Source organism: Onychomys torridus, chromosome 6 (genome assembly GCF_903995425.1).
Source record: "Onychomys torridus chromosome 6, mOncTor1.1, whole genome shotgun sequence".
Lineage (NCBI taxonomy): Eukaryota > Metazoa > Chordata > Mammalia > Rodentia > Cricetidae > Onychomys > Onychomys torridus.
The window spans coordinates 73,139,910-73,161,749 of NC_050448.1; the positions used below are offsets into that span (position 1 = coordinate 73,139,910).

The 21,840-nt window shown below is 47.7% G+C and overlaps 1 protein-coding gene and 1 non-coding gene across 6 annotated transcripts in view; both read left to right on the forward strand.

Annotated features, from left to right (window-relative positions):
* Positions 1–16,031, forward strand: part of Znf697 (zinc finger protein 697) — a 37,708-nt gene extending 21,677 nt beyond the window's left edge. For all 5 annotated transcript variants that reach the window (XM_036190906.1, XM_036190905.1, XM_036190904.1 and 2 more), the window contains 2 exons: positions 10,170–10,443; positions 12,605–16,031. In XM_036190906.1, coding sequence (XP_036046799.1) covers positions 10,170–10,443; positions 12,605–14,034 — 1,704 coding nt within the window. In that variant the 3' untranslated portion in view covers positions 14,035–16,031. The remainder of the gene's footprint in view (positions 1–10,169; positions 10,444–12,604) is intronic.
* Positions 16,032–18,530: 2,499 nt separating this feature from the next.
* Positions 18,531–18,609, forward strand: Trnaa-ggc. Its single transcript has one exon. It is a non-coding gene; the product is annotated as a tRNA-Ala (tRNA).
* Positions 18,610–21,840: the final 3,231 nt, after the last annotated feature.

A 21,840-nucleotide genomic window follows, 5' to 3' on the forward strand; every position in this document is an offset into this window, starting at 1 on the left:
CTAGAACTCACAGAGATCCACCTGCCTCTGCCCCCTCCGCCCAGTGCTGGAATTAAAGGTGTGCACCACCACCCACTGGCCTTGAATTTTTAATGCCCCTGTCTCTCATGTACCTCACCCAACCACTTAGAACTTGCTTTTGTAGCTTGCTAATTGAGTTGGGGTTCTGTAAGGAATGTTGAGAATGGTTGATATATTACTTAAGTTTTCGACCTTTGGAATCCTTCCTTTCTGCTTTTTATTATCTTTTTCTTGCTGTTTTGTCACTGTTTTCTTGGTAAAGAAACTGGATCATGTGTCTTATGTAGTTTCTTTTCTTTTCTTTCGTTCTCTCTCTCTCTCTCTCTCTCTCTCTTTTTTTTTTTTTTTTTTTCCGAGACAGGGTTTCTCTGTGTAGCTTTGCGCCTTTCCTCGATCTCACTCTGTAGCTCTGGCTGGCCTCGAACTCACAGAGATCCACCTACCTCTGCCTCCCGGGTGCTGGCATTAAAGGCATGCGCCACCACTGCCCAGCTTATGTATGGGTTTTGTGGACTCTGATAATTTTAAGGAAATAAGAGTAAAAGTGAATCATGTTTTTAAAAGTATTTTCCAGTGTATGTTTTGACTTTGAGTTTAAATAGCCTAGCTGTGGAGTTTTAAGACTTGATGAGGTAGGAGCATTTAGGCATCATGGAGCTTTGTGTTTTCTGTTTCCCATGGGTTGGACACTCCCCTGGCTGATTATACGCAGAGGTGTCACTGACCCAGCTGAAAGGCACCCAGCTGGAAAATGACAGCCATTCCTCATCAGCGGCACCACGCAGTTATTTTGGGCAGTGGAGTGGAATGGCAGTTTTTCCTGTTGAATCTGCATGGGAAGCTGAGTGGCAGCATGTCTACCCACCTCTCCTTCTTTGCTGTGAAGAACATTTCTCTGATAACTGCTCATTCCAGGAGAAACAGGATCACAGAATCACCTGGAATGGGAAAGACTTGCTGAGATCACCTGACCTCACCCAGAAACCTTACCATGGCACCCCAGCACTTCAGAACAAGGCTGTGGATGAGCAAGCCTCATCGGACACACACCTGCATTCCAAGGCTGTTGTGCCTTGAGCAAAGTTATTTATTAAACTGTGCCTCTTTCTGCTTTGGACACCATGCATGTCTAGGAAGCTGGCCCCTCCTTTGAGGATTTTTGTTAGTTTTGCAACAAAGTCTTGCTCCTTGGTCCTGCCTAGCCTGGCTCTTGCTATGTAACCCAGGTTGGCCATGTTCTTTTACCTCAGCCTCTCTCATGTTGGGCTAACAGGCCTGTACTACCAGGACTGTCTGAGGATCTTTAAGATTAATCATGAGTCTCCTGCCCTGTCCTCTTTATCACATGACACACAAACTACATCCAAGTGTGTATTGTAGTTTTCATGAAAAAACAAGGCTTTTATAGGTAGATTAGAAGTGTGAAGGGATTATTTCAGATTGCTTTTTAGCTAGGGCCTATGGTAGTTAACCATATGTGTCAGTTTGTCTGGGCCACAGGGTGTCCAAGATACATTATCACACGGTTCTATGGATATTTCTGTGAGGATGGTCTTTTAGGGGCTGTTGAGATGGCTCAGTGGGTGCTTGCTGCCAAGGAGGATGCTTTCTGCCAAGTTGGATGACCTGAGTTCCATCCTCATGGTTGGAAGGAGAGAACCCACTCCCACAATCTCACAAGTTTTCCTCTGACCACACACACAGTGCACACAGACACAGACACAGACACACACACAGAGAGAGAGGGGGGGGGGATAAAGAAATGCATGCAATTTTTAAGTTTTCTTTTTTAGGTTAGCCTACAAAGTTTCATCATGACATCTTCATACATGAATGCTGTTAGACTCTGTTTGCAGTCACTCCATGTGGGTGGTTTGGGATGCTGTTAACATTTAGGTCAGTAGACTTTGGGCAAAGTAGACTAGCATCTACCATGGAGTCGGGCCTCCTGCCAGTGAAAGGTCTTAGTAGATCAAAAGCCTGATCTTCAGGAGCAAGGAGGATATTCCTAGTCCCTTGCTTTTGGTGTCTGCTCTCCAGGGCAGATTTTTGAATCTGTCAGCCTCCAGAGCTGCATAAGCTAATTCTTTATCATAAATCTCCTTCTAAATATACATACAGCCTACTGCTTCTGTTTCCCCCTGGAAAAACCCTGACTAACATAGCGTGGGATTTTGGAGGGCCAGAGCATGTCATAGATTTATATTGAATCTTCTTTTTTTGGTAGATGGGGGTGTCTTGCTATGTAGGCAGGCCTTAAAATCTCAACCCTCCTGCCTCGCCTCTCTATGACAAGACCATTGGAGTGTGCTGCTGCACCTGGTCTCAGCTGTCTGTTTTTTAATCAGTATTTTGTATTACAGAGATGTCAAGATTATTGGAGGGACCATCAGAAAACTGAGGTTTGGGACACATCTTTTCTAACCATCTGCTTGCTAGTCTCTAACCCAGGCATTTGCTCTTTCTCAACCTCAGTTTGTTTTCATAAAAGTTCAAGAGATTTTGAAGATCCACGAGTCTATGAAAAATATATTGAATAGATGCTGAGCAGGCATGAGAAGACGAGTCTGCTGAGGACAGCCCAGGGTTTCTGTTACTAAAAACGAAATGGGAAACAAACAAACAAACAAACAAACAAACAAAAAACCAAAACAAAACCCAAAAAGCAGATAGTAAAGTGCCAATCACCAGGGAGGAAAATTACAAACATTATATATGCCCATACAACAGGGAGACTATTCTAATCAGTAAAACAGAACATGGATAGGTTGCCTGCATGACCATCTTGAACTTTTATGACTGTTTTATTTTAAATCAGGGTCTCACTATGTAGTCCAGACTGGCCTCCTGCCTCAGCCTTTCAAATGCTGGAATTACTTTGTGCACGTCCAGCTTGTGACTTCTCATCTGAAGGTAGAAAATCTAATTTTCACTTAGGATCTGTCTTTGTATTACAATAATTCTCGTTTACAAGGAGTTGGATAATAGTCACAGGGTAGAGACTTGACAGGTGTGTCAAGTGGTGCAAACTGAGGGGCCTGCCCTAGACAACAGACAAGAAAACCTGGTCCCAAGGACAGTTCTCTCTCTCTCTCTCTCTCTCTCTCTCTCTCTCTCTCTCTCTCTCTCTCTCTCTCTCGTGTGTGTGTGTGTGTGTGTGTGTGTGTGTGTCTGTCTGTCTGTCTGTCTGTTTAGAGACTGAACTCAGGGCCTCCCACTAGCTGTGTTCTTCTTTGGGCTTCCCTCTCCAGGAGAAACGGCAGGAACCACGGAGCAGAGACCGAATCACTCTGCCTCCTGTCTGGAGAACGGTCCGCGCTTGGTTGCGGCCATCTTTTGCTGTTGTTCTCTGTCTGGAACTCAGGTTCACCTTGCACAGCAGCCTGCCACTTGGGAGGCTGGCATTGGGGAATTGTGTGGTCCATGTCTGTGCAAGCCAGCCAAGGGGAGGGTCAGGCAGCCTCTTTGGATGTGACATATAGGAGGAGGGTGATAAAGCGTTTGCTCCTTGCTCACCGGAGACAGCCCGTCCAGTGAGGTGACCCTTTGCCCTGGGTCCTGACTGTGAGCTCTGAGACCACAGCGCCCAGAGGCAATTCGACTACTTACTCTTTTACTTGGTTGCTGCTGAAGACGGACAAATGATTCACCCCTGCACTCCCTAGCTGGGTCTTGCTGACTGTCCTGAATTCAACCTTTTGAACTGGAGTTGTTTTACCAGCTTCTTTCAAATCAGGCATCTCACTATCTTCTGGGGAGAGACTGGCCAGAGTAGTGGGAAGCAGCAGGAAGAAGGTTCTAGATGCTGCTGCCGCTTCCCTGCCCCCCCCCCCCCCAACCCCCAGGAGGTAAGGAAGGGGCCCTGAGATGAGTAGGAGACAGGAAAGGTGCTTCAGTCTGGAGGCTGCTGAATGGAGCCACTCCTGGCCCTCTGCCCAGCAACCACTTCCTGTCCCTGACAAGACCGCTCTCTGCTGGCCTGGCTGCCTGCCACCTGGCAGTGGCCTCAGCACATGACTCCTGTCCACCCAAGGTCTCAGGGAGTGGGCAGGAGGTTCCAGGTTTAGCCTGTCTCTTCTGAGTCGCAAGGCTGTCTTGCAGCCGCCTCCATTTGCCATGAGACAGGTGAGTCCTAACTCTATCTAGGGGATGAACCACATGCTTAGTGTTCCTGACACATAAAATGAGTCACCCACTTTCCTGATAGTTGCTAGGGTCAATGGAAAGGGACTGGACCAACTGTGCCATATGTTGCATAGGTCTGTTCAAAGGGGACACCGCCCTCCAGCCTGGGACTGTCATAGCTAGTCTCCGATCTCTACCAAGCCCATGCCGTCCCAGGGTGGGGCCCTGGATGCCACTGGAGGGTGGGAGTTGCTAGGCTTTGTCACTCAGTGCTATTTCTGGCTTTGGTTTCTCTCTGGAAAATCCAGAAAGGTGGGAGCGTTGGATGGGTCTGACTGCCCATCCATAGGAAGTTAGATCTGATCTAAATAGCAGGGGGGCGGGCACTTGATCAAAGGGAATAATTTGCAGAAATTCTGGACGGGGCTAAATATGTCAGTGAACCCAGGTCCAAGTCTGATTTCCGCCTTGCTCCTGGCTTCCTCTCCCTTTTGCTCCATCTTCTCCTCTTTCTTTTCTTAAGGGATACTTTGTGGGCAGAGGATGCACCTCAGTCAACTGAGGGCTTGCAAAGCATGCTTGAGCTCTTGGGTTTGGTCTTCAGCACTGTATACCAGCACTGTATACGCTTGGCGTGTTAGTGCCTGTAATCTCAGGATCAGAAATCCAGGGATTTTTTTTTTTTTCTTTTTTTTTTTTTTGCTATCCAGGAAGTTCAAGGCCAGCCTGGGCTAGAGACCATATTGTTAACTAATAACAACAGCACACCCAAAAGTTACCGGCTTACATTCTCCTCTGTTCTGCGGCAGAGTCTCCCAGGTGCACTGACTGGACATTTCAGACATCTGTGAGCTGAAGTTGGGTTTGTCTCGAAGATCTTGATCATTTTTTCTGGTTACTTTAAGGATATAAACATTCCTTTTGAGTTGGGGCCATGGCAGAGGAACAAAGGACATGAACATGTATACATTCCAGAAACTTGGATCTGAGCAGTGTTAGAGACGTGCCCAGCCCCTCCTCGGTCTTTCAGAGAAAGGCAGTATGAAGGTGGGGGTGGAGACATATTTGGGGTGCTGTGATGTGACTTAGTGCCTTCTGGATCAACTCAATTGTTTATCAAGGACTCAGGCACATTCAATTTCCTTTAAAAAATGATTTATTTATTTTTATGGCATGTAAGTCTGTGTGTGAGGGTGTCGGATCCCCTGGAACTGAAGTTACAGACAGTTGTGAGCTGCCATGTGGGTGCTGAGAATGGAACCTATGTCTTCTAGAAGAGCAGCCAGTGCTCTTAATTGCTGAGCCATCTCTCCACCTTCACCAACCCCCAACCCAAACATTCAACTTCTTATTGAGAAGAAGCCAGGAGAGGACACTGAGCACAGTGGTGGTACTGGCTGCACCTTGGACCCTGACCCACCAGCACTTGCTGCTCCTTTGCCTCTGTGAGCCGCCAGAACTAAACGTGGAATTAATAGTTCCTGCTAGACCATTCCCCTTACTCTGTTCCTTTCCCTTATTAGACTTCTATCTGTTCTTACAGGGGAGGGGGGCAGGCTCCCTTAGACATGGTGTGAACTGGGGTTTGCTAAGCCACATGCTCACTCCTCCCTCAGATTTAGACCCATGTTCTGTGCTTACAATGGGTTTTTAGCAACTATCAACTTTTTACCCAGCCTCCAGCTCCCTTAAGCCACCGCCCCCTCCTTGATTCTTGTCTTAACATGGTGAGTTATTAACAGCAGCAAGGCTGAGGGAAGTTTTACTCGAAGCTAAAAAAGGCTTTTCCCAGGGAACATAGCTGTGGATAGCGACCTTAGTTTACTGTGCAGTTGTTGAAGTCAAGATGTTGACCTGGAACTTCATAATAAAGTGATTATAAAGTCTATTCACTCTGCACCTAGTGTGTCATCAGTGTTAACAAATGTAATTTTACAGGCTCTCAGCCTGTATGTAAGTGTTTTCGTGGATGCAGAATTAGAGCTCCTACAAGGTCATGTGGCTCACACAAAGTCAAGTAGCTGGTTAAGAGCAGACAATTCAAGCATGGGTCAGTCTGGCTTTAAAGCCATCACTCTGCCACGCTGCTGCCTACTCATTATCCAACCCTGGCTGAGCCTAAAAGCAATGTTGCTAGTTTTTTTGAGAATGAGTAGGAAAGGTGTTGAAGCAAAATGTGTCTGAATAGACACTTTGGTTGCCCCACAGTGAGTAGACAGCACTTCTGAAAATCAAGTCTTTGGGATGACGGAATCACAACTGCTCTGCTTGTCTTTCTGTTGCTTCTAGAATAATGGCAGGATTTTCTTTAACATATTTGATCATACCGAAAATAAAGGTAGCTGTCTTTCCTTGTTCCAAAAAGAATACATGTTTACTGTAGGAAATGCAGACATATACAAAGTTGTCCCACATGTCCCAAAGCACCAGAAGCTGTCTGAGAAGGTCCAGCCAGCCCTGTGCTGCTGTTTGCCGTGTGAAGGATCTTGGTGTAATCTCTTCCGTTCTTGTTTCTGGTCTGTGAAGTTGGCAATAGCCTACATCATTGGATTTTGGTAAGATAAGAGTTAAAAGCCAGAAGCCTCCAAGAAGTGACCCAGAAATAGTTGACATTTTAATAATGATCTTCTGGCCTTCCTTTCTGAGCCTGAGCGTATGTGTTAAGGTATATATATGCTACTGTGTCTATATTAATGAAAATAAGATATTTTAAAACCAGTTGTGGCCTTTTAATCGATTAACATATCCTGACCACCTATTCTGACCTCTACATAGCTTCTACCATTGCCTACAATCTAGGATGAGCTGGTGCCAGTGGAATGAAATCTGTGTTATTGCAGGTGTGTGTGTGTTGGGGGTGGAGGGGCAGCAGGCACAGACTTCTAGTCTCCTGATAACAGGCATTTTAAAACAAATATGTGAACATGGCCACTTTGGGTCATAGGGGCTCTCTTCCTTTCCAGAGCATTCCTAAACCTCCCTCCCTGTGAGGTAAGGATCAGGAAGGATTCCTTTCGGAGCTCAGAGCCTGTCTTGCTTCAGTGTGCCAGTACTGTGAATCCAGATGCCAGCCCTCAGTGGGGGAACTTGGCTTCTGGCCCTCTTTAAAGTTAGAAAGACGGTGCTACTGCATTTGATCTGTTCTCTGGGCGTCCAGGAAGTCACCAGTCAGAGAGCCTGCCTTCGGGTTCTAAGAAGCTGCCACTTAAAGGGTTTGGAGGTAAAACTGTACCCTTGCTTCCCAGGCTGGACTGCCATGCTCCAGCCTTCAGGGAGGCAGACTGCAGTCACTGGCCTTTAGTTGGGGGAGTTTCTGGTGATGTGCTTACTGATTGATACCTTTCCTCTTGCTGCCTTCAAACTGTTAGAAAACATTGATCCAATCTCTTTTTAGACACTTCCCCTCTAGCAAACCAACAAGTCACATTTGCAAGCCTCCTCTTGCCTCTCCACGCCCAACCTTCAGCTGCAGACTCTAGAGATGCCCTTGTCCATTCAGTCCGACCTTCAGGAGGCTGAAGAGGGCTGTGCTTCTGCGGACAGAAGCCTTGAGTGGAATACGCTTCTGAGAAGGTTCATGGCTGTAACAATATCCCTTTCTTCTATCCTAAAACATCTGTTTGAGATTTGGCAGCTCAGCTGAGCTCCCTTCCAAAGGAACCCACCTTTCCTGCAGGATACTGTGGACTGAGTTCAGACACAGCGGCTTCCCCAGGACATTTAAGGGAAGGGCTCGCTCTTTATGCTCTCATCGCTATTGAGAAAGATCTAAGATGCTGTTTGATGTGCCTACCAAAATTATAGAGCAGCCGCTGTGTCTGTGAGAGGTATGCGGAGATGGCCGAGAGGAACAGTGCACATATTTCCCTGCAGTGAAACTCAAAGCATTAATGACTCTCTCCAGTGTTTTCCAAAGTGCCTTTTAATTAGTTTCCTTCTGACACCCTCCCTGTGAAAAGGTTAAGTAGCGATACCCTCTTTCCACTGATAAGACTCTGAAACTAGGAGAGGTTAATTGACTTGCTTTGGGCTAGCCTGACCCAGTGGAGGGACTTCCTCTCCCCATAACTCCTGCTTTTCATGCCAAAAACCAGGGTTGCCTGGGAAGGGCCTCGGTAGAGAAGGGAAGGATCCTTGCCAAGGTTGGAATATCCTTGCTCATCATACCTTTTTTTGCTCTTTATATTTTATCCCCCCCCCCCCCCTTTTTTTTTTGAGGCAGGGTCTCTCATGTAGCCCAGCTGCCCTCTGACTCACTGTATGAACTTCTGATTCTCCTGCCTCCAACTTATAAGTGACACATGAGCACATCAGGTTTTATGTGCCTGGGACTGAACTCAGGGTTTGTGTTGTGTATGATAGGCAAGTACTCAATAAACTGTACCACATCTCCAGCCACCGCTTCGTCCACTTCTTCTGATGCAAGGGAGCCACTCGATCTGCTTTATTCTTGCAGTCCTGTTTGGGATTGCTGAGGCAGCGGTTGAAGTGGTATCCTTCAAATCACAGACCCGGATCCTTGACCTGGATGTGGCTTTGCTTTCTTGAGCCAAGCTGCAAGCGTGATGGATAGCAGAAAAGAATTATTACTGGCTCAATTGCCTAGTCTTGACAGGCGGCCCTTTGGGTTTGAGATGCAAACCTGATATCCACAGAGGGCTTCAAAATCTGATGTTGTTTTCTCCCTGTAACTCATTTGTTGGGCTTTTTGGTAGAAGGGCTGCCAGGTTGTCCCTGGTACACATTCCTTTTAAAGTTCTATAACTGACACATTGCAATGTATGTAGCTAGACTCTGGAGATGGCTTGTGACACAGCAGGCCCTAACATCTCACCCTCTTGCTTCCAACAAACCTGCTACAGCTTGAATCCTCTTGGCTTACTTCTCGTAGAGGTCCAGCTGATCCTTGCCACAAAGCCAGGCTGTGTGTGCCTTTGAGGACACAGTCTTAGATAAGAAGTTGCCATATGTTTGTCATTCTTGAAGACTGAGTGTACTTTCCTTCTGGCTCCATAAAGGCCTTCCGATAATTAGCTAACTACTTGGAGGAATGTTACAGGCTTGTGTAGGGCAGGCTTCACGAAAAGGAGGAAAGCACGGGAGTTTGCAAAATGGGCTTCCTGTCTATACCAGAGTTTTCATAGACTACGATTGTTATTAGGGCTTTTCTTTCCATTTCAGCTTTAACTTTTTTCCTCCCCAGCTGTAAAGTGTTTTGTTTTTGTTTTTTCCTCCTCTGGGGACAGTGTCTAGAACTATCCAGAGTGGTATAGGGTTTAATATGCCATCATAGCCTTTTCTACCCCCAAAACCCCTAGCAGGAGAATTGCTTACCTTTATACCAAGGAGGTTGTAAAAAACATTCAGTGTGTGCTCAGGTGGATAGGGCCTGTGGTGATTCCATGTGTGCTAAATGTGTCAGCTGTGGACCAAGCTTGTTTTCCTCATGGTGAAAGTGTGGCAAATGCATGAAAAGAGCCAGAGAGATAAGTAAACACGAAAGGTTTTAAAACAGTGAAAAGAGATGTCACAGTCCTAGAACCCCAGCCACTCAGGAGACTGATGCAGAGGTTAGGAGTTCAAGGCCAGCCTGGGTAACAACTAAGTAGCTGGAGAGTTCACTCAGTGGTAGAGTGCTTTCAGTCCCAGGTTCAATCCCCTGCACTGCAGAAATAAAATAAATGAAGCAGAAGTGGACAAAAGCAATGCTTACCTCGATGTTAAGGTGTAAACTCACACCCAGACTTTTACTTCATAGACACTTCTCAGACTGACCTGATCTAGTTTTGGTCCCAGGACTGTTGGTGTGTGGTCTCAGGATGTGGCCACTGTTCCTCCTCCACCCAAATGTCCCCCTTCACACTGCTGTCTAGCCTAAGTGTCCACGAGGTAGTAGGGAGTGAGTAGATTTGTTCTTGTGCTTGCAATTCTAGCTGTTTAATTGGATGGGAAAATCAAGACCATGTGGAGTGAAGGCTTAGATCCAGGTTGATGGGACCTTTCTCCATGTTTTGTCTGAGCAGGAATCCTTGGTTACCTCACCCCTTTCTTGCTGGATGGAACAGGAAGATAATCAAGGTGTGTGTGAACCCCAGAATTCCGAAGACAGAGGTATGGGTTCTGACTTTGAGAACTCCGAGGACAGAGAAGGGGACCCAGAAGAAAGAGGAATGGGCTCCAATCCACGCGACACAGAAGAGAGGGGCCAGCTGGAGCAGGAGATGGACTCCAACCCACGGGATGACAATCTAAAAGGGGACTCACAAGGGAGGGAAATGGTGTCCACTGTCTGTCCAGGTGAGGAGACTGGAGTTTCCATGGAAGTTACCACACTCACATTGACACTTGGTGTCTCCGTCATACAACCAGGGCCAGCACCCTGGGAGTCTAGTGGGGAGGGCTCTCTAGAGACAGACCATTGAGCAGGATTCTCAGCCGACTTGGCTCTCCTAATGTTGGTCCTCTGAGCATCTTTTTCTTTAATATCATCCACCTTTGAGTCCACACTGGTAAGTGAAGGGTCACTCATGGGTGCTGCCCTGTGCTATAGTAACTTTACAGTGGAATCACAGGCAATACTGGGAGGGGTCTACCTCACAGATGTTGGGGAGTGACATGACATGTTGGATTTAAAGAGTGACTTGGGAGCCTAGAGAGATGGCTTAGTGGTTCAGAGCACTTACTACTCTTGCAGAAGACCTGAGTTTGGTTCTAAGCACCCATGTCAGTCGGCTCACAACCACCTGGAATCAGTTCCAGGGAATCCAACGTCCTCTTCTGGTCTCTGCATGCACCTGCAGGAATGTGGTACACACAAACTCACATACATACATAATAGATGAAGACATGTTTTTTCAAAAAATTTCAAAAGTGACAGCACAGTGCTTGGCAAAGTATATGGATGTTTCTAGTTAAATCATGATTCCCTCCTCTCGATAAGCAAATTCAGTGGTTAAATGACCTACCTTCATGAGGCTGGTTACCCACGGGCCTTAAGTTCCTGGTTACTACCCTTGCTATTTCTGACCGGAAAGCAAATGATGGGTCTCTAGCCACTCCCTTGTTTCTGTCTTTGGACACTGGTTACTTTGTCTTGTTCAGGGTATACAGCAGGGACAGAAAAGAGCTGAAACACTTTATGGCCAGGACTGTGTGGTTACATTTTTTTCCCTATGACAAAGTCCCAGGTCCTCTGCGCCCTCCTCCACAGTGCATATAAGCCTGTGGCCTTCACTTTCCAGTAACTTCTTCAAGTGCCCTCTGTTTGAGGAGGAAGCAGCTAGAGACTGACAGGTATATATTCTCTACCAGTTTATAACTTGGTCCTACCAGTTTATAACTTGGTCTTACCAGTTCTGGGCTGTCTGCCATCCCTTACCTATTTTCCAATGCTGAGTTCAGTTTGCTCCTGAGTGTGACCAATCTGTTGCTGAGGACAGCTGTGAATGCTACCCCTCGTGAAATTGTAAGTGTAATTAAAACTGGAAAGTGTGTGTGTGTGTGTGTGTGTGTGTGTGTGTGTGTACACATCTACAGGTTGTTATATGTGTCAGCCTGAGGTCAACCTCAGGCATTCTTCCCTAGGAGCCATCTAACTTGAGTTTTTAGGTGGGGGTCTCTGTGGCCTAGAGCTCACCAAGGTAGTCTAGGCTGGCTGGCCAGCAAGCGCCAGGGAGATCTGCCTATCTGTCTCCCCACTAGAACTGCAAGCACCATGTATTCCACTTGGCTTTTTTTTTTTTTTTTTTTTTAGTGGCATGGGGAGGTATCAAAATCAGGTCCTCATGCTTGCACAGCACTTTAGAAATAACTTATCTTTCCTGATTCCCCTCCCCCCCTTAATACTTGACTGTTTGCTTCTTGAGCACAGACTTTATAGTAGGTGTTGCAATGTCAAAGGTTGGAAATGCTCTCAAGCTGTTCCAGATTGACCAAATGTTTTTTTTTTTTTTGTTTGTTTGTTTTTTTGTTTTGTTTTTGTTTTAAAATCAGTTCTGGACCTCATGCATCCAAGTGGTCTCTTTCACTTTTCATGATTAACCAGATTTGTGTTTCGAGGCTCTAATTTTACAACGTATGGTTGAGCAAATAAAGTTTTTTTCTTCCTTTTCTGGAGACAGAACTCTATCTTCTTAGTTCCCATATGGTATAAACCTGGCTATCTGCAGACGGCCAGTGGTTCAGCTAAACAAAGCCTGGGGTATATAGTAGATGCGGTCTGCCAAAAGACTGGTTGGCACTTGCGCAGAGTGCACTCACTGTCCTTTAGGTCTTACCTGGGGGAGGCCGGTGGGAAAGAGGCTGGAGTGTAAGGAGGCTAGGGGACTGGGGTGGAATGGTTTTGGGGAGTACCTGGGACGAGCTTTACTCCTTTGGCTCACAATCTTTGAAGGGCAGTTCTAGAATACCTACGCACACCAGGTCTAGCTGACCCCCATTGCCAACTTGTCTGTTGCAGAGGGGCTGCTGAGTGAGGAAGAAGGGGCTGTCCTCCGTGAGGAAGAGGACGACCAGCCTGGTGTGGCTGACATGGCACTGTTCCCAGGCCTGTCAGAATCTGACAGTATATCCCGGAGTCCCGGGGGAGAAGAGGAGGAGGAAGAGGAAGAGGAGGAAAACGTTGCGGGGAACCGGCTGATGGAGGAAGATGAGCAGTTGCCTCCTCCGGTGCTTCCCTGGAGGCGTCACCTCTCCCTGGGGGGTCGACACCGAGGTGACAAACCGGCCCACCGCCGCTTCCACCGGCTCCATCACCCCATGACCATGGACCTCGGGGAACTCGACAGCCTGATGGCCAGCATCATGGACGCGCCCACCATCTGCCCGGACTGCGGGGAGAGCTTCAGTCCGGGCGCCGCCTTTCTGCAGCACCAGCGCATCCACCGCCTGGCTGAGGCCGCTGCCGTGGCCAGCCTGGAGCCCTTCGGCTTGGCCGCCGAGTGCGGTGGGGTGGTGGGGATGATGGGCATGGGCGTGGCCGGCGGCTTCGGGGCGGGGCCCGCGCTGGCCCGGCCCCCTCGCGAGAAGCCCTTCCGCTGCGGGGAGTGCGGCAAAGGCTTCAGCCGCAACACCTACCTGACCAACCACTTGCGGCTGCACACGGGCGAGCGGCCCAACCTGTGCGCGGACTGCGGCAAGAGCTTCAGCTGGCGCGCCGACCTGCTCAAGCACCGGCGCCTGCACACGGGCGAGAAGCCCTACCCGTGCCCGGAGTGCGGCGAGGCCTTCAGCCTCAGCTCGCACTTGCTCAGCCACCGGCGCGCGCACGCGGCGGCCAGCGGCGCGGGCTCGGCGGCGCTGCGGCCCTTCGCGTGCGGCGAGTGCGGGAAGGGTTTCGTGCGCCGCTCGCACCTGGCCAACCACCAGCGCATCCACACGGGCGAGAAGCCGCACGGCTGCGGCGAGTGCGGCAAGCGCTTCAGCTGGCGCTCGGACCTGGTGAAGCACCAGCGCGTGCACACGGGCGAGAAGCCCTACATGTGCTCCGAGTGCGGCGAGACCTTCAGCGTGAGCTCGCACCTCTTCACGCACAAGCGCACGCACTCGGGCGAGCGGCCCTACGTGTGCCGCGAGTGTGGCAAGGGCTTCGGCCGCAACTCGCACCTCGTCAACCACCTGCGCGTGCACACCGGCGAGAAGCCGTTCCGCTGCGGCCAGTGCGAGAAGCGCTTCAGCGACTTCTCCACGCTCACGCAGCACCAGCGCACGCACACGGGCGAGAAGCCCTACACGTGCATCGAGTGCGGCAAGAGCTTCATCCAGAGCTCGCACCTCATCCGCCACCGCCGCATCCACACCGGCAACAAGCCCCACAAGTGTGCGGGCTGCGGCAAGGGCTTCCGCTACAAGACGCACCTTGCGCAGCACCAGAAGTTGCACGTGTGCTAGGGCGGGGGTCCCAAACGAGGCCGCGCTGGGAGGAGTGGATGGCTTGGTTACTGATGCTGTAGATGTGGGGGAAGGGACGGGAGGGACAGCCCGAGAGTGTGTGTGTGTGTGGGGGTGCTTTTAATGTTTGCCCCCTGCTCCCCCACAAGAGCACGGTTAATAAGAGTTGTTATTTTCGAGGTGCCTACCTCCTCCATGAAGTTAACTCTTAGGAGATGTGCTTGAGTTGATGCTTACTGAAACACACACTGTAAGGAGTGAAGAGCTTGGGTGAACAGATGCTTGGAGGACCCCCGAGGAAGGGGATGTGGGTGAAGAGGGTTGGGCTGCCATGTTTGTGGGAACCGGGAGAGGTGGCTGGTTTAGAGTTATGGGGGGTACAGTAAAGCGTGGGTAGGAATAAGCCTGTGGCACCTCTCACCCTCAGCTCTAGCCAGACCCTTCACATCCCTATAGAAGAGGGTGCTTCTATCCACTTCCCTTCCCACGAGCCACAGTTAGCTGCTATGTTGAGACATCCAGGGAAAGTCGAGCAGAGAAACTGCACAATTACTTCAAGGAGCAACCTCAGTTTAGAAATCCACTAATAACTGGTTCCCGGATTTCTTAGGAAATCCTGCACTTGGTTCTTCCTGTTGGGTCTCGGGTGCCTAGGTGGATGGATGACCCTGACCCATGTGTAAGTCAGGACTTGCCCTGTCTTAGTCCGGCTTCAGGAGGACTGAAGACCACCATCAGCAGCGGCCTCAGAAACCTGTTCACAAAAGTCAGCCAGCTCACTTTTGCTGGCTTTGTGGGGAAAACGCAAGAAAGCTGAGTTCCCAGGATGGGATGCCTTCATTTGCATGTGTGTGCCCTGACCCCAAGAACCCCAACTTCTGCACAAATTAATGAGGGATCTAGTCCAGACAGGGTTTTCCTTTTTCCCTTCCTCATGAGAGGCATGGATTTACACGTGGAGGGTACAGACAGGGAGAGGTGGGAATGCAAAATTGCCAAATAGCACAAACAATGAATGTTTTCTAGTTAGATGCCAAAATAGCACTTTTGTATTTACAAAGTGTTTTATGCTTTCTAATGATTGCTAGTGTTTCTCACCTGTTTGTGAGGTAAATCAGTATTACAGACTATGTCTTGGGGAAAGTCTGGGGTAGGAGTGTGGCAAGCCTCTTGAATGAAGGCTGAGGACTTCGGATGGTAAAGCCTGACCTTTTGTGTTCTCCAGCTCCGTTGCTAGGATGAGTTATGTCCTCTGATTTATATAATACAGTAAGACCACTGAGCATTCTTGTGCTTGACGGGAGACATAAAGCCTAGAAGGACCAAAGATGTCCTTATTGACAAAGCTGGCCTTTGTCACCTGATTACAGTGTCCTCACTATGTTCTGTTTCTAGGAGGGAGCTGTAGTCAAATGACTTGTATAGATTTTGGTTACACTGAAAATCCCTCCCCTAGATTAGCCTGTAAAAGTTAGTGTTGTGGCAGGCGGTGAAAGTGTATTGCCCTAGACTGTTCATGGGAGTCTCAAACCATTGGACACAGTTGAAGGGGGGGAAACTATACAATTGTTTCTACAGTTTTAGTGAAGTTTCTGTGAATGCTAGTGATTTATACTTGATCATTTATATTTTAGTAATAATCTTTCTTTGCGGGGCTGTAGGAAAGCATGTTTTTTTGTCATTCTAAGTACACTTAAAAAAATCTTGAGAACATCCAGGCTTGTATATTGCCTGCTGATCTTGACCGCTAAATCTGTTTACTGTTGTTCACAGATGGAAATCAGACATTCACACTATGGATAGTTTTGTAGAACTCTAATTCTCTTCCAGTTTTCTTTTAGTGAAGTTAACACGTGCAAAGTCTGTGCCCATTATTTATTCTGACTCTTGCAAGTCTGCACGCCAAGTGTATGAGACCTACTTAAAACAACACAACCAATCTGTAAGTGATCTTGAATTTTTTTTCTTTTGAGACAGGGTCTCTCTGCATACCCCTGGCTGTCCTAGAACTCACTATGTAGGCCAGGCTGACCTTGGACTCAGATCTACCTGCCTCTGCCCCCCAAGTGCCAGGATTAGAGGCAAGTGCCACTATGACCGGCTTATTATCATTATTTTTTGTACACATCTACCTCTTCTGGCTGTTTTTTAAGTTCTCTCAAGTGTGTGCCAATGAAATTGCATCCAATTTGTGATTCCTTATATATTTTCTGGCCACTTGATGGGCTTTGTTTTGTGGTTTTTCCTCCTGTCGTTACCATTACACACAGTCTAGCCATTATCACGTTGCATTTCAGCCACGTTAGAGAGTGGGTTCAGTGGGGAGTAGATCTTCAAGCTGGTGTGAAGCCGTGGCAGTGGAAATCTCTGGCTGTCTCCTCCTCGTTCTGTCGCCTCGAGTCATAGACTCAGCCTCTTGGTTATCCCTTGGCTGAGCAAACCCTTCAGCACTGACCGCGCACTCCTCCAAGGGTGTGTTTAAGATGTGATTCCCTTTCTCTTTCTTCTTCAGGGAATATGCCCGCAGTAAGAGAGATTGCATGCACCCCGGTGGTTAGTTCTCGTCTTCCGACCTAGGATAATAGTGTTTCTTCAGGATACCCTGGTGACTGCGGGTTCATGCTTGAAAGGATTCCTCTCTCCAACTCACTACTGATGTTGGAGGCCTTTGTACTGGTTATTTCCTGGAGAGTTTGGTCAAAAGCAGGTTCCCCCTTTGCTGTCCTTTACTAAGCAAACCTTGGTGCAGTTGACGGGCTTAAATGACGTAGTTCTGAGATGGAAGAAGATGAGCAACCCTTTGAGCCACGTGGGGTCTTCACAGTCTCGAGGCTGTATGTATATGTGAAAAGTAAAAAATGAAAACAAAACAAAACAATGTTCATAGACAATCCTGAACTGTGTTTCTGGAGTTGGTGCACACATTTCATTGTAGTGCTATTTTACATTTGTTTGTTAGAGTAGTAATTTAATGATCCTAAGAGTACCAGATTCTGTGTGAGTGTGCTTGCATATGTGAGAATTGCCTCGTTTTCAGGCTGTTTTATTTAATGATGGTCCCTTGGACAGCATCCTGGTGTTCAGCAATGAATATGGGGTATTTGTCATTAAATTCCTATCAGTCTTTTATCATTCTTTATTATCTGTCTCACATACGACTCTTTGTGAATGAAATTTTGCTGGAATACAGTTACACCCAGGCATCCATGCTTACAAACTATCTACGGTGACTTTCATGCAAAGCTGAGTAATTGTGACAGAAAACACAAGGGCCACAGTCCTCAAATATTGACTATCCTACCTTTAAGCGCACAGTTTAGTGGGGTGCAGTGGGGTAGTGGGGTGTAGGGGGCATTCAACAAGAGGCTGCAACAGGATGCGTGCTGGTGTGAGGCCAGCCTCATCCAGGTAGTAAGACACTGACTCTGAATTGTTTTCTGTGAATTTGTATATGTATTTATGCACACATATGTCCTAGCTTGCTTTCTATGGCTGTGATAAAATACTGTGACCAAAACCAGTGTGGGCAGGAAAGAGTTTACATGACTTCTTCCAATCACAGTCCATCATGAAAGGAGGGCAGGGCAGGAACCTAGAGGTGGGAACTGAAGCAGAGGCCCTGAAGGAACATTGCTTACTGGCTTGCTCGCTGTTGCTGGCTCTGCTTGTCCTGAATTGCTTTTTAACTCAGGACCACCTGCCCTGGGGTGGCACCAAGCACAGTAGGTTGCTCCCTCCCACCATCAATCATTATTAAGGAAATGCCTAGGGAGACTTGCCCACCAGCCAGTCTTGTGGAGGCCTTTTTCTCAGGCAAGGTTTCCTCTTCCCAGATGACTCTGTCTTGTGTCAAACTGAAACAACCTAACCAGCACAATTGGCCCCTTGTTCTTGACACACCGCTATTAAATCAACCTGGCGTCTTTTGCTTGTCACCAAGATCTTGTTAATGTCATTATATGAAACAGTATAACTTTAAAAGCCCCACCATCTGTAAAATATTCAAACACTTTGAAATCTCAGCTCTTTAAAATATCCAAAGCCTCTCAACTGTGGGCTCCTGTAAAACAAAAAATAAGGTCCATGGCGATGGTAGTGGTGGTGGTGGTTTGAATGGAAGGTTCAAGAAATATTAGTTATTGAGAAGGGAAGAGATAATAATATGTATTCCTGAATCTCATAACAATTTCTCTTGCTTTGATTATCAATAATTCAAATTGATAATACCCAAGGGACCTCACCAGCTAGACTGAACTTTTGCTAAAAATGGCTTAGTTCAGTGGTTCTCAATCTGTGGGTCATGACACCCTTGGAGGTTGAATAACCCTTTCACAGGGTCACCCCAAAACATCGGAAAACACAGATATTTGTGATTCCTAACAGCAGCAAAATTACAGTTACAAAGTAGTGATGAAAATAATTTTCTGGTTGGGGGTCACCACAGCGTGAAGAACTACATTAAAGGGTTGCAGCATTAGGAACATTAAGAATCATTGTCTTGGGCTGGGGATGGCTTAGTGGTAGAGCGCTTGCCTGGCAAGCACAAGGCCCTGGGTTCGATCCTCAGCTCAAAAAACAAACAAACAAACAAACAAAAAAACAAAAAAACAAAAACAAAACCAAAAACCATTGCCTTAGCTTGTCTGGGCCTAGCCACCTGAAAACACTGACTTAGTAGCTCCTAGGGAAGATGCCTTGAAAGCAGAAAAAGAAGAATTATGATAATTTATCACTGTTTCACAGTGACCTTGTTTAGATGATTTCCCTACTCAACAGGGCCTTGGGAAGGCAAAGAGAGCTAGGTTTCTTACCAAGCCTGACTTGCCTTGAAGCATTACCAGAGCAGCTACTGGGCCACAAGCATCTCAGGAAAAGGAAATCAAACCCAGAGCTTTGGCATGGGTGAGCCTAGTAAAGGATGGCCTTGCACTTCTGTTTCTTCTGGCCTCTAGCTCCCAAGTACTGAGATTACAGCTGTATACTATCACATCTGATTTTATGCTCTGCTAGTGATTGAACCCAGGGTTTCATATAGGCTAAACAAACACTATACCAACTGAACTAATCCTCAACCTACAGTTAAACCTCTCAATGGAGGGCAGAAGAGCCAGTGAGTATGGTGGCATAAACTTGTGATCCTATCACTCAGGTGTAGAGTTGCCCAGGTTGATGCGGCAATCTCTGCACGGTGCAGAATTACTTTGCACACCTTGGAATTCTCGAGTTTGATAAATTGAGGCTGGACATGCTTTAACTAAACTTGGAGAGTTTGTGACTTCATTTTCTAAATCTGGATATCAGTTAATTGAGGTGAGCAGGGCAGGTTTTTGCCATCAAGTAGCAGGTGTCTCGAGCAAGACTCTGGCCTTCTACGAGCCTGTTTGATGAGCAGATATCACCATTATTGGCTATCCCCTTTGTGACAGTCTAGTGACTGTCAAAGGGCTGCAGTCTCACCCAGGAAAGACCAGAGCTCATGACCTGCTGACATGAGCAGTCAGTACCACAATTTAGGAGGCTGGGTATCAGACAATGGACTGGCTTTCCTGAGCTCCTCCTTGCCCCAGGCCCTTCACAGTCCTTGGAGGAGTATGATGCCCTTTACTAACAGGTGTGAATGCCAATGGGGTGGAGAAGTGGGAAACTCTATTCTCACGCCACTTTGCTTTCATGCAACACTCCAACTTAAAGATTCAGGGCTTAAGAAAGGAAACCAAGCTTCACTATTTTGGAGGAGGTGGAACATGTAAACCGTCTATTTTAGTCGCCCAGTGCCTCCGAGGCCCCCAGGAAGCAAGGCCTCACCTACTGTCTTCGCTGGCAAAGTAGCGTTCTAGGTGGGGTCAGAGCCCATTGTGGAGCGTCACACCTGTTCATCCTGTCCCTCAGGTCTCCTTCCTTCCCTCCAATCTTATTCTGGGATAGATTTGAGAAATGGCTGACATGGGTTGTCAGTGTGGGGTTCCTGTGGTGCCTCTCCAGAATCCTCAGACTAGGAAGTTGATAGACCAGTCAGAGTAACCATACAGTCTTGTGACAGGTGACTGGCAGAGAGACGCCTCATCCTTCCTTGGAACCTGATGACTCTTGGGGGCAGGGGAGCTCAAAGCAGAATGACATAGGGGCAGGTGGATAAAGAAATGGGGTGTGTTCAGGCAGCCCTGGTGGAGGCATGGCGTGTCTGGTGCACGTTCCAATGTTGGCAAAAGGCAGAAATGTGACGCAATGCCCCAGCTTCTGGCTGCATTCCATCCTCCAAATGTGTGTTCTCCTAGCCCTGTGCTCACTGGTCTATACTCTCCCCTTTTCATCTGCAGCCATGCTAGCCTTTTCTTTGTTTTCAAATGAGTAGAGAAATTGGGGTTCAGCCCAACTCTGCTGCTGATGGCTTAGTGTCTTAGTTAGGGGTTCTGTTGCTGTGAAGAGACACCATGACCACAGCAACTCTTATAAAGGAAATCATTTAATTGGGGCTGGCTTACAGTTCAGAGGTTGAGTTCATTATCATCATGGTGGGAAGCATGGCGGCATGCAGGCAGACATGCTGCTGGAGATGTAGCTGAGAGGTCTACATCTGGATCTACAGGCAGCAGGAAGAAAGAGACACTGGGCCTGCCTTGAGCATTTGAAACCTCAAAGCCCACTCCCCATAGTGACACACTTCCTCCCATAAGTGCACATCTCCTAATAAGAGCACTACTCCTTGTGAGCTTATGGGAGCCATTTTCATTTAAACCACTATACCTGAGAAGTCTGTTCCTTCACCTCAAAAGCCTGAAAGAGCCCATTGTGTCAGGCTGGAAGAAAGATGATCACAGTCAGCATTGGTAGAACATTTTGGCCACTAAATGTAAAGTTATGTCTGGGGCCCCATACAGACCGGGTCTTCCGGAGGCAAAGGCCAGCAGATCTCTGTGAGTTTGAGGCCAGCTTGGTCTACAAAGTGAATTCCAGGACAGCCAGGGCTGTAGTGAAAGAGCCTAACTTGCTAGGGGTTGGAGGGCAGCTTCCTCCCAATGTCAATGTTGTGTAAAGTATTTCCCTTTAGAGGGATTGACTCCTACTTCCCCGGAAGTGTCCATGAGTTGAAGAGGCTTTAAGATTTGTCAACTTTTGAAGTCAGACTCTACCCCCTGCCTTTTTTTTTTTTTTTAAATAGTATAGCAATGCCCTAGACATTATTTTAGAACTTTATTGATTTTCCACCTTGTTATAACCTTTTTAGCTGGTGTTTGCCTTCATGGAAGTCTTCTCTATTTTCTTTTCAGGTCTGTCTACATCCCACCCACCCCCTCCTCTCCTTTTCCATTATCGTGGCCCTCACTCCATTACAGTTAATGTCAGTGACTACTTATTCCTCCTGTGCACCCCAGTTCCCAAAATGATGACTTGGTAAGGTGCACTGAAATGTTGAGGTCACTTTGGTTAAGGTCACATTCTCCTTTGTCATCGAGAACATTCTGCTCCCTCCCCATCCTTTCATCCCTCTTCCGTTTCCCTCAGCTGCCTTTGCTCCAGCTCACCGTCTCTATCCATTTCTGCATCTGTTCTCCCTCCTCCCCATCCTTCCCTTTCGCTCCCTCCCCTCCGTCCACTTCCTGTCCTTCCTTTCTTTCCTCTCACCCCTTCCCACCGTTCCTTTCCTTCCCACCCACCCCCTTCCCTCTCCTCCTTTCTTTTCCTTCTTCTGGGCCCTCTTGTGCCAAGCATTTGTGGCACACATGATTTAGGACACACACACACACACCACACACACACACACACACACACACACATCACATATAATGAGTTTACCCTCAGAATGTG